Raw genomic sequence first — 12,210 nt, 5'->3', positions numbered from 1 at the left:
CTCACCCTGAAGGTCAAGCTCTTAACCCCATGTCACTCTAGAGAAGGACAAGGGCAGTAGAAAGAGAATGCGACATGCCACATTTTAGGTATGGAGCCATGACAGAAGTGAGAAGCAAACTCAGCAGTTTTGATTTAGATTTCTCTTGCTCTAAAAACAAAAAAGTATTTCTAAATAAGAATGTAGATTGAGGACATATACTCTATTCAAGCAAATCCTATAAACCTTTAACTCTATAGCCACTATTTCCTCAGCCAGTGCTCAGTCTTATTCGAGCCACAACACGTTAAATGAATTCTGGCGAATATGTAGATAATTAGCAGGAAAATCAGGGAAATTGGCAGATGCTGCTCAAGCAAGAGAAAAAAATTCACTGAAGCCTCTTTGGGCTTTTAATCAAGTGTGTAAGGTACTTCTTTAGAAGAGCTACTGAATAATTCTATTTGAGTCACAGAAGTGATTAGGAAAAGATAAGGAGCATCCCCGAAGGGGAAGGGGACGATTCTAGTGAGCACTGTAAGTATTGGAAGGGCGAGAACCAGCACAGGTATGTGATCAGCCCTGACATGGCTGCACAAGGAAGGGAAGGGGGCAGCGCGAGGGCTGAGCAGGAAATGAAGCCCCTCCATTTGCTGCAGTTACCACTCCCCTGGTGTTGGGGCTGGGGAGGGGAAGGGAGAGGAAGAGCAAGCAAAGGAATGGATTTGACATTCCTAAGGAGAATGGGAACAGTGAATCAGCCTCAACCAAATCAAATGCTCCAGACCTCAAAACGTTCAGATGAGCAGCCTTGCGCCCCCTCCTTTTGGAGTTTGGCCTGCATGCACAACACACTGCACACACGCACACATGAAGACTGACTGGGTTTCGTGAGGTAAAATGCAAAACCAAGAGCTTGGGGAATAACACCAGAAAAAGATTTATGTGATTCTTTATTCCAAAATATTCAGTTGGAAAATGTCCCAAATCTAACAAGAGCCAAGTTACATTTCTCTAAGAGTTCTACCCCTGGAAAAACAAGACAGTTTCATTTTACTCCCTCTCCGTGTCTCTGAAGAGCTACTATAGCTGAGGGAGCCACTTGATGGATGTGAAACTGTCCGGGATGGCGTCATTAGCCACTGGGTTCCGAAGCCCAAATCGGGTCTTCAGTTTAATTCCAGCTTCAGCACATCTCACGATTTCCTATTATTAATTTACCAGATTCAGGAATGTATCAAAAAGTAGGTGGTAGGAGATGGGACACCAGCTTTTTCTACACTAAACACAATAACATTTGGCACAAAAAAGTAACTTTGTTGAGGAAGTCATTTGGAGTTCTAAAAATAGATTAAACTATGCCTGAAAATATCAGTTGTGGGGATGCAGGCCAAACATTTTTGTGATCTTTCACCTTAAAAGTACTTTCCAACTCATTTTATATTGAGACGTCCTCACATTTAAACTGTGCTCACAAGGAAAATTTCTATTTTCGGTTTACAGCAGACAAACTTGGACAAGGCTATGTACTTTTCCTGCCTTTTCTTTTACAAACAACGGAAAGCCATTACCTGAGCCAGGCTTGTTCTGGAACAGGGCTCACAGACAAGTGAGGCAGCAATGCTCTCTCTTAAGCTACTTTCTTCTCAAAGCTGGTTTTGGCTGAGAAGCTTCTAAGAAGGTAATCCTCTCTGCATTGTCATTAGGAGAGCTTTGTTTTTAAAGAGTGGCTAGGCCTTGTGCTCTCAAAAGGCTTATTCTTACAATGATTTTTGCTTTCCGTAAGTCTTTTCTTTTTTGTGGATAGCACACTAAACACTCCTCTGGTCTGGCCCTTCAAGAGAATTTATCATGAGGGTAGAAAAATCTCCTTTCTTACAAAATGGAGAGAGAAACAGTTGCTTGCCCAGCAAAGTTTACCAGCTTAGCAGCAAGGATCACAAGATCCATTTCCGGCATTTGCAGCACATTGATTTTAAGGTTTTCCAAGGCTGGTTCATCTTCCATGTGTTAAGAAGCAACACAGGTTTATCAAGCTGGGGAGGGCTAGGGACTTTGATAATATTAGGGCTAAATTCTCACAGCAAGCCTGAAAAAATAAAAAATAAATTTTTTTTTCGGGGTGGTGGTTTCAAAAAAGAGCAACTCGTTTTTATGGTCTTATTCATCTGTATATGACCGCTATGTGTGTGGTGGCTCACACACATATGGCATGTCACACACATATGGAACTACGGGATGTTTTATGCAAAGAGATGCTCCTACTGACAAATGAGTCCTGGCTAGTAACCTTTATTTTTGAAAGAACATCAAAAAATCCAAATAACCACATTGCTTTCCTAGATAGGTGTCATTTTTAAAGTTTATGGACTACAAACTCCTAAAACTAACATGGCCCTACCTTAACAACCGTCCTTTCCTGCTTTTTTAGGTAATACCTACTTTGAACATGTAATGCTTTCTTAATTTTTAAAAAATTTATGACTGTTTAAACAAAAAGACTCTGAAAAGCATGCCTTATACTTTTTCTTTCACTAATGGCGTTTTTCTAGAACAGAATGGGAAGGGGTCAGGATTAAATAAAATCCTGAATTCTCACTTATAATTAAATTAGCATATGGGCACTTTTCTGCATGGAATTCTACTGAGACAGCCATGGGGTTAGGGAGAACCAGCATCCGAGTCAACCTCTCTCTTCCAGACAACACAATAGCAGACACTGTTTTAAAACAAACAGATTCACCGAAAAGGCATTTTTGTTTTCACCAGTTAAAAGAAGACTCTAACATGAACGTAGAACTGATACTCAAAAGCGTGTGACAGGGCAAACAGGTTCAAAAGAGCAACATCTGGTGTGTAAATACAGAACAACATTGGAAATGTTCAGCGACTGGCTGTGAAGTTTGCTGCAGTAAGTTAAATTACTTGATAGGATGATTTGTTAAGCATATGTTAAATCTCTCAAAAGAACACAAAGGTAGAGTCAGTAAACAAGCAGAGAGAAAACCTAATTTGCAAAGAGAAATGTTCAGGCCCACCTACTGAAAAGTAGTGCACAGTCACTTGAAGGAAAACCTTTTTAATAAAATAAAACATTTGCAGCTTCAGAAAGGTTGATTCAAACTGTTTAACATGAGGGGTCGATGTGGAATGAAAGAGGGATTTTAAAAAGAGATAGAAAAAATCCTAAGCTCCACAGCAGAAGTCACCTCTTAACATCTTTTATAGGGTCCATGTGAAAAAGGATTTGTTCTCGGTTACTCGAACGAAGATTCCACTTCAGCTACAGAAACACAGGTGGTGTATTTCACACAAAAGTCCCTGGTCACTGTAAGGTTTTGGAAGAAGGCAGTGTGAAGTTTCTTCATAAATGAAATAATATTGAAACCAGAAGTTTACTCTAGACAATACCTCATAGCTGTGTCTTTCAGGTCAAAAATTTCTGAGATAGGGAAATTCCAAGCCGTGGGGAGAATTTTAAAAGTAAAAGCACTGTATAAGAACTGGTAGAGTCTAAAATGAGCCTCAAAAGTCTTCTAATTCATATAAATGGGAAAAATAATTTAAAAACTCTAACCATCTAAATATATTTATATATATTGATGTACACCTGCAAGCAAAAGGAGCATGAGCTGTGGTCGCAGGTTGAATCACTATGAACTCTTCTTCTGCGTGTGCTCATCTTCCAATCTCGCTTGCTCCACAGAGGAGTCTGCAGACGAGGGCCTGCTGCAGAAGGCAGGGTGGTTTTAGCGTTATTAAAGGGTTGTAAAAAACAAAAAACAAAAGAATATGCAATAGAGACTGTAAATGGCCCTCAAAACCTAAAATATTTACTATCTGGTCCTTTATAGAAAAAGTTTGCTGGCTCCTGTGCCACAGGATAAAATGAGACCCTGGTCCCATCAAGCAGAAAAAGTAAAATTTAAATTACCCTGGCTTGGTGTCCAGCACAGTGCCTGACACAACAAATAGATTTTTGCTTAAAAATGAAAGAACATAACTTCATAAGAGAAAATAATCTCACAAAAAGTCTTAAATTGCAACAAATTCCCCCATTTTCATACTCCCCAGCAGCTGATTTGTAGGATGGTCATAATGTAGTAACTTGTAACAGAGGGGACCAGTTTTGGAATCTAGTCTTTCAGGAACTTATGGTTTTTTTCCCCTTTTTTCAAGGAGAATTATTTGATCCCTGTCTATTATAGTTTATAGCTTTCAGTGTCAGAAACACACAGAATTAAGGGAAGTTAGATATTTAGCCTGATGCTACTGTTGTCTTCCAACCTTTGAAATTCTAGCCTTTCACCAAAAACGTATATTTCATTCTTGAAATGATTTTTCCAATAGTCAACAAAATTCATCTCTATTATATTGATTTGGTATACATAAGATGTGTTATGATTTAGAAAAAGTTAGCCAACTGAAACAAGACCAAAACTTAAGTAATGAAGCCAGCAGTAAATACCTAGAGACTGATGAACTCTAAAGAAAAAGGAATGGGTTTGACAGTGTTGGTCTCCTCTTGTGCCATCAGCTATCACCTTCAGTTGAAAACAGAGAAGTTCAGGAAGAAGAGCCATGTTGATTTGGCCCCAATTTGTCTGCTTCTTTTCCCATTATTATGAAAATGTCCTTTTAAGGAGTAATAATATAAATAGAGAGGCAGTATGATTGGGAGATGAGACGCGAAGACAGCGAGTTCCAAATACTATTTTGGACTTTTTAAAGGATATACAGCATTTTTAGGGATAAAGAACTTATCCTCCAAAAAGGGCCACAAATGAATTCCTTCCACCACTAAAGAACTGCCTTGCCCATCTTCCCCTCCCACCCCACTCCTCTCCCCACTCCTCCCACTTCTTTCTCTCTGCTAATGCAGATATAACTTATTCCTCGAGAATGATCCATCGCAAAACTCCTCCTGCAGAAGCTTCTGCTCCTTTTCTGATTCATTCCTGTAGTCTCTATTCCTTGAGTATCCTCCCCCCACGTTATTCTATTCTTGTAACTGTATTGCTCTGTCGTTATTCTTATATGATACTTTAGATTCATGTTTCAGAGAGCCACTACTACTTTATAAGACTGGCAGCAGACATGTGCAGGGCCATGTGCTATATGCCAAGTACATTTTCTTCTGTACTCTCCAGAAACTCACTAATCAGTTTAATCGTTGACATTCAAAAATCTCCTGTTAATTAACTCATATGGCAGATCTGTTGGTGGTTTTTGAGCAACTCATTACAATGCAGTCCTGTTCCAAATGATCCATATTTCCATTGACTTACAGAGATATCTTACAGTCATACGTCCACCCAGGAAAGCACTCTCCACAGGAGTGCATCAGGCCCAACACTACTTTAGGTTCCACCTAATTTGCTTCTTGGAAGTGGCATTGGTTTCTTCTCAACACAGGACAAAATAACTCAGATGCACAAAAGTGATTAAAGTAAACATTTTAGCAATTACAAAGAGTTCTCCCTGTCACCACTGCTCTAGGCATTACACCAAAAACAGCATTACTGTCTTAAAACTTAAACTGTTGTATCCCGCTTCTGTAGGTTGCTTGCTTTTTGTATTTCCTTTAGCAACAAAAAGTGAGAAATGAACTCACCACACCATAGGAATATGTGTCACAAGTTTCAGACACAGGGAGACTCTGGATAACTTCTGGAGCCATCCAAGGGAAAGTTCCAACCAAGGACATGTGTGTTGTATGGTTATGGAACCGAGAGGCGCCAAAATCGCAGATCTGAGAAAAGAGAAACAATTACCAACTTTCTACTAGTTGACTAATAAAAGGATTATCAGTCACAAAAACTTATATCTGAAATTAACAAATATTTTTTTAAAAAATTAAAAAACAGTCCTACCTTCAATACCCCATCAGCAGCTATAACAACTAAAAAAAAAAAGAGAGATAAATTATGACAATTATCTAATTTGTTTGAGTTATACTAAAAAAAAAATCATAGACTTCTATTTCAAGAAAGGCAAAATCAAACTATTTACTGCATTGAAGATTTTGCAAAAAGGAGCTGATAAAACAAAAACAAAAAATTAATACTAATACTAATACCATGAGGTGTTGATTAAAAAGGCTTTCAAGACATTTGTTTAAATCAAATGTAGTACTGTCCAGTAGTCAGGAGAACCAAATTCTTACTTGGGTTCTGCCACTAAACTGCCAACATGATATAGAGGAAGTCATTAGCATTATTTCTTCATGGTATATATGGTTTTTCCTCCCAATTGAAAAGTAATTTTTTTGAAGGCAGGGACAATATCCATCCATTCATTTATTCAGACTTTCATTCATTTAACAAATATTTGCTGAGCACCTACTATAGGCAAGGCTATATACTCTGTTCTGGAAGAGCAAGACTGGCATTGTCTCGGCTCTCATGGAGCTTACAGTCTAATGGGAGACACAATGGACAAACATCTATAGTAAAGTGGAATAAATTTCATGATGAGAGGCATAGAGACTGCCACAGAACCAAAGAGCAGGGATATCTAAGTCTAAGGAGGTCAGAGGAAGTTTCCTGGAAGAAATGATGCTTACGCTAAGACCTGAAGAACAAATTGGGATTAACCAGAAAGAGGAGAGGTGGGGGAGAAAAGTACTTTTCTAGGCAGAAGAAAGGCTTGCAAAAACAGCAGAGGAAAAGGCATGCAAGTCTGGAAGGCAGGGACCAGGTCCAGAAGAGCCTTTGTGAGAAATGGAAAGCCAATGAACAATTTTAAGTGGAGGAATAAAATGGTCAAATGTGCAGAAGGGAAAGTATATTAGAGAAGAACAGAACTGGAGGCAAGGAGATCACTGTGCATACAAGTTGTAGTCCAAGAGAGAGAGGAGGATGCCTACACTAAGGCTGTGGCAAAGGACAGGAGAGAAGTGGGCCAAGTCAAGAAACATTTAGGAGGCAGAATCAACTAGGCTTCAATAATTGGATGCGGGGGGCGGAGGGGAGGAGGAGGACTCCAGGACGAAATCAAATAAAGAGGCGATACAATGTAATGGTTAGAACAGGAGCTCTGGAATCACACTGTAATGCCTTTTTATCTAATTTCTGGCTTAGGCCACTGGTATTGCCACTCACTGAAGAAGGCAACGCAGGAGTAATTTTTTAGGCAGTAGAGAGAAGATGAAAAGATCAAGTTGGACACAATACATTTTAGGGTCATACAAAATACCTATCTGGCCATATCCAAGAAGCAGGTAGACAGTTTTGAAGTTGAGATCTGTTTGCGAGTGTTAATATGTAGATGGGGCTTTTATGGGAGTGGATGAATGAGAGCATAAGAGGAGAGGAGGCCAAGGACAGAACCCCGAAGAACTGTTCCTGTCATTTCTGTTGTAAACCACACAATGCCTTGAACATGGTAGATGATCAATACTTATTAGTTGTTATTAATGATCTTGATAAGTGGGAAAAATAATCTTTGCATGATCTATTATATAGAAATAGCCTAAGGGTAAATGTGATACTGTAGGTAACAAGCTATAAACTTTTTCAAATAAAAATATATTTAATACCATATTCAGTTATTTAAAAAATACCCCTACTACTTTTTTCTCATAAGATTAACAAATGCGTGTTAAAAAAACCTAACACTATAAAAATACACAGAAAATAAAAGAGTCTTGTTATTCCCTCTCCCAGAAAAAAAAAATTGCTATGTTAGGTCTATATTATTTCAATGTATATGTGTTTTCCCATCAAGCAACTACATAAATTGTAATTTTTCAGATTACAATTGAGAAATCCACAAACCTCACAGTCCTGGAGGACCAGCAGGGGCAGCTGGTCTATTCCCTACTCCTCTTCCCCCACTTACCGTGACCACCCATTCTAAGGCTCGCACTATTAGAATATCCCCATTTTAACTGCAGTGATTTAAAGATTTTCTAAAAAGAAATAGTTCTCCTCCTTACTTAGAAGAATCACTTAAAAAGCATGTAAATAATTAGGTTAAAGCACATAAATGAATTGATAGTAAGGTTTTTTTTAAGTAGGAAACTCCGATGTTTACTTTAGCTAGTGCTGGCTAGCTAAATAATCCCACTGCCTTTTTCATTCAGTTTCAAGCGAGGTAATGGAAGAAGCATTCTGCTGCCACTTCTACTGGAAGGTAACCTCTAATCCTGCAAGTCGTTTTAAAATGCTCACTCTCCAAAATACAGGATCATAAATAAACTTTACAAAGCACACAAGAAGAGAAAGAAAAAGAAAGCCTTTTACTTTCTAAACTCCTGAATGTGCTGATCATTTTTGGGCACTACTCCAGGCAATATGACTGACATAAAAAATTTACACCAAATAATTCAGGAGTAACAAGAACAAAACAAAACTGCTCGTACAGAGAACCATCTAAAAATAGGAGACTAGAAATACATGACTACATGCTTTGATCCAGCAATACTTCTTTCAGAAAATGATTCTAGAGAAATAATTAAGGACGTGTTGAAAAATCTTGCTGAAAAGTATTAAGCTCAACATTTTTTATCATAGAAAAAAATGTAAACAACGCAAATGTCCACATTCTGTGCTACTCATACAGTGGAATACTATGCGGCCTCTTTAAATAATCTGGAGAATTCTGATTTTATTAACAGTAGAAAGATTTTCATGGTATCAGCAGTGAGTTAAAACAGCAGATACAACAGATATGGAAAGCATGATGCTTATTTCTATACACAGGTGCATGTGTTTTGTAATAAAACAGGTAAAATAAAAACATATGACTACGTTACCATTTCTTGACTTGAGATCTCTGTGAATCACCTTGACAGGAGCCTCCATATGTAAATAGTGCATTCCTTTTCATACAGGAAGGAAGAAAGGCCTATTAATATCATTTTTCAACACTGCATCAGTATTACCTTTCTATTTTAAACATCAGTATTACCCTTCATATTTCTGCAAAGGATTCAATAGCAGAAAGTCAAGTCATGTGTTCTGTTCTTACATGATTGATAAAATAGAGACAGGACATGTCTACATTAGGAAAATTTATACGCTAAGGAAAATTTATGTGCTTTAATCTCTTAGAAGTTGGAATTTGACTGTGGGTAAAGCTCCCTTCTACAATACCTAATATGGACACCTTAATTTTCTGGAGTCTGCACGAAAATAGCACAGTTAGAACCGGAAGAAGTGCTCCAATGACTAAGGTATTCCACTACCAACTGCCTTCTAAACCAGCCCAAGTTCTGACCAAGGTTTCCAGTTTTCGTTTGGATGTTGCAGTTACCCAGCTGCAACTTTGTTTATTTCCTCAGTACTCATTCCAATAAGACCCTGGGAGTGGAGGTGCGGTAGGGGGGAGAACTGGCTGGATTCCTTAGTTGTGGCGGGTAAAGGAGTCTGTGTTTCTCAGAGAAATATACAGTAGTTACAAAATATTTTATTCTTTTTACAAGGATAAATTTTTGAGATGATCTATATTTAAATGCATGCCAAAATTCTCTCCAACACATTTAGAATGTGAATCAAGTTACTGCAGTAAATTGGGTGTATATAAACTCAGTAGAGTTTTGTTATTTTGAATAAAAAATTATACTTTAAGAGACATGTATTTCAGAATCAACCCCTTAGTAGTGTTTGACTCTTTTTATGTATTTATGTATTGTATTCCCCCTTAGAATAAAGAAAAAGAACATTTTCTACTGAAATATTTCCTCTCCCTTTATTTCTCAAGTTGTCTATTCTCAATAATGAAAGAAATAGGTCCCCCCAAATCAAACAGATCCTTTCATTAATGAACTATCCGTTAAACTTAATAACTAAGCATTCTCTTTTTAAATATATACAAAATTTCAATTTCACAAAGGTTAATTTAAAAAAAACTATTATTTTTCTACTATTCCAATTATTTTATATATTGAAGAATCGTGAAAGAACAAAGAAAATTTAAAAATTTAAATTCTTGCCATATGAGTCAAGGTAACAAAAGTATTAGTAATTTAAATGATTTTAAAGAAGATATAATTGGAATAAAGGATATCTTTCTTCTAATATGAAGTTCTACATACTATAAACTATGAAAATTCAATAGCTACAACTTGGGTAACTTAATAATTTTTATGACTGAATTTCATAGTTACCTCTCTCTCGCCTTAAGAATCAAATTTCTGAATCATTTTTCAGGTAAAATCTGTTAATTAAGAGGTAGAGCTGGATAGTTTCTACACTTGCTGACAAGTAGGGATTTCAAAAACAGGACTCAAGAAGAAAAGCTTTAAATATAGGCACTTTTCTTCCTCATGGCAGATATGAGAAAAAGTACCGTGAATTATTTGTATATAACGTACAGTATACATTTATAGAATATTTAGTGTACATAAATACAGCAGTAATCACAATCATATAAAATTCTATTTCATTTGTTTTTATAGCACCACCTATAATTCTGCCTTTTTTTTATAGCAAACAATTAAGAAGGCTGAAAAATACCTTCATCAGTTAAGATTCCGGGTGTCCTAAAAAAGATGTGACAGGTGTCAACTGGGGAAGATTTGGAATCAATGATGACCTTTTTGAGACTGGATCCAGGTTTATCTGCTTTAATTGTTCCTTTTAGGCACTGCTGATTGACTTGTAGCAATTTCAGACACACTTGGTGGTCCGCCCTCCACTCCTCTTTCACCAGAAAGAAGAGAATCTTTTCTTGGCTTTGAGGAGATATTCTCTCAGCAGTGATGTTAAGCAATGCCTATTTCAAAATGCATGAATCAATTCTTTTTTGAAATGAATTATTCATGCTTTGACTTCTCAACATCTTGTTGCTTCAGTGGCTTCAAATATGGTCAGACTGAAAGGTACATCGCTGAATTTGAAGCAAAATCAACAAAAATCAAGCCTTCCTATTTACTCTTGAAGTTCTCCACATAGCTTTACCACAGAGGTTGAAGTCACTCCAAAAGTATTGATTTCTTCTTCCTTTTATAGGCTGTTTTAAATATTAAGTATTTCTTCTGACTATAAATAAGCAAGTCTCTTCTCTGCCTCACTCTTCTCACCTGAGGCCAAACACATTAGAACTTGCCTTTCAGATCAATTCACCAGCCACAAAAATGTGATTTTAGTACTTTGTAGTTCTGGACACTGTCCCGTGGTCCACTCCCATTCTCTCCATCCCTATTCTTTACCTCTGGTTCCAGTTTGCTACTTGGTTCTGTGCCTTCTCTTCTTTGTCCTTCTGATACAGACTGCCAGCGGGCTTGAGAAACCCCAGGAGTGACTGAGCTGACGATGGGGAGGCAAGGGCCTCTCCCCTCAGACAGGGACTATGCAGGGGAAGAGGCCAGGAGGCACGAGCTTCACAGGCTGGGGGCCAGGGAAGCTTAACTAGAGCATGCACAGCAGGAAGCAGGGTGACTGATGTCAGTTGATTTGTTTGCTGTCTATCCATCCTAAGTGCCATTAAGTAATAACATGGGTGTAATTGGCTGAGCATCCTAAATGCTAAGTCTGTTAAGGTGAAGTGCTTTAAGTGAAAGACTGTTTGTAAAGTATTTACATTTATGTAAGTGTATTTCCACAATGCTTCAGGCAGCTCCCAATAACAGCACATCACCCTGCTTACAAACAGGTGGTCCCTGTGTACTACTGACATTCAGAGAAGTGACTATGATGTTACATGAAAATGTCTTGAAGAATGTGAAATTTTAAGGCTGATTTGAAACGCCTGATGCATGAATACACAATTAAGTTAATTAACACAGCCAGTGCCTTAAGTACACCATCCTAAACATAGAGCTTATTATTCTTATAAGGTAATGAAGTATCATTCAGCAGCATCATTTAGCATAAAACTTTTTTTTTTAATTTTCACTTTCCCTATTTGAGGAAATTTGGCAGGTGCTGATGAAACTTAAAACAGAAAAGATAATTCTGCAAAGGAAAGACTATTACTTTTGGAAGTCATTGTGTGACTTCCAGTGAAAGCAAAGTGTGAGTTGCTCTCCTTCTTGAGTGCTAAATATCCTTTTATTTGCTTTATAAAGAGATGCTTGTAGAGACTGGAGTATTTCAAAACGCAAAGGAGTTAATTACCCCAGTAAAATTTGGGCACACTTGCTTTCCAGGGGTTGCTAGAATACAAATGTAACTATCAGTGTTCATTATTTAGATTAAGTTGTTTCCAAAGCAACTTTGACAGTTATAAATAAAACTCAGAAACATTCAGTTAGGAAAATGGAAAAAAAAAAAAGATAAAAATAAA

General features: G+C 37.4%; 1 protein-coding gene across 3 annotated transcripts in view; it reads right to left on the bottom strand.

The window, feature by feature from the left end:
* The window catches only part of MAP3K20 (mitogen-activated protein kinase kinase kinase 20), a 173,440-nt gene that overhangs the window by 65,956 nt on the left and 95,274 nt on the right, over positions 1-12,210 (bottom strand). For all 3 annotated transcript variants that reach the window (XM_058549269.1, XM_058549270.1, XM_058549271.1), the window contains exons 5-7: positions 8,738-8,803; positions 5,853-5,881; positions 5,594-5,731 (exon numbers count right to left, since the gene is read on the bottom strand). In XM_058549269.1, coding sequence (XP_058405252.1) covers positions 5,594-5,731; positions 5,853-5,881; positions 8,738-8,803 — 233 coding nt within the window. The remainder of the gene's footprint in view (positions 1-5,593; positions 5,732-5,852; positions 5,882-8,737; positions 8,804-12,210) is intronic.

Source organism: Diceros bicornis, chromosome 10 (genome assembly GCF_020826845.1).
Source record: "Diceros bicornis minor isolate mBicDic1 chromosome 10, mDicBic1.mat.cur, whole genome shotgun sequence".
NCBI classification, from domain to species: Eukaryota; Metazoa; Chordata; class Mammalia; order Perissodactyla; family Rhinocerotidae; genus Diceros; species Diceros bicornis.
This window is presented reverse-complemented; position numbering and strand designations above follow the sequence as displayed.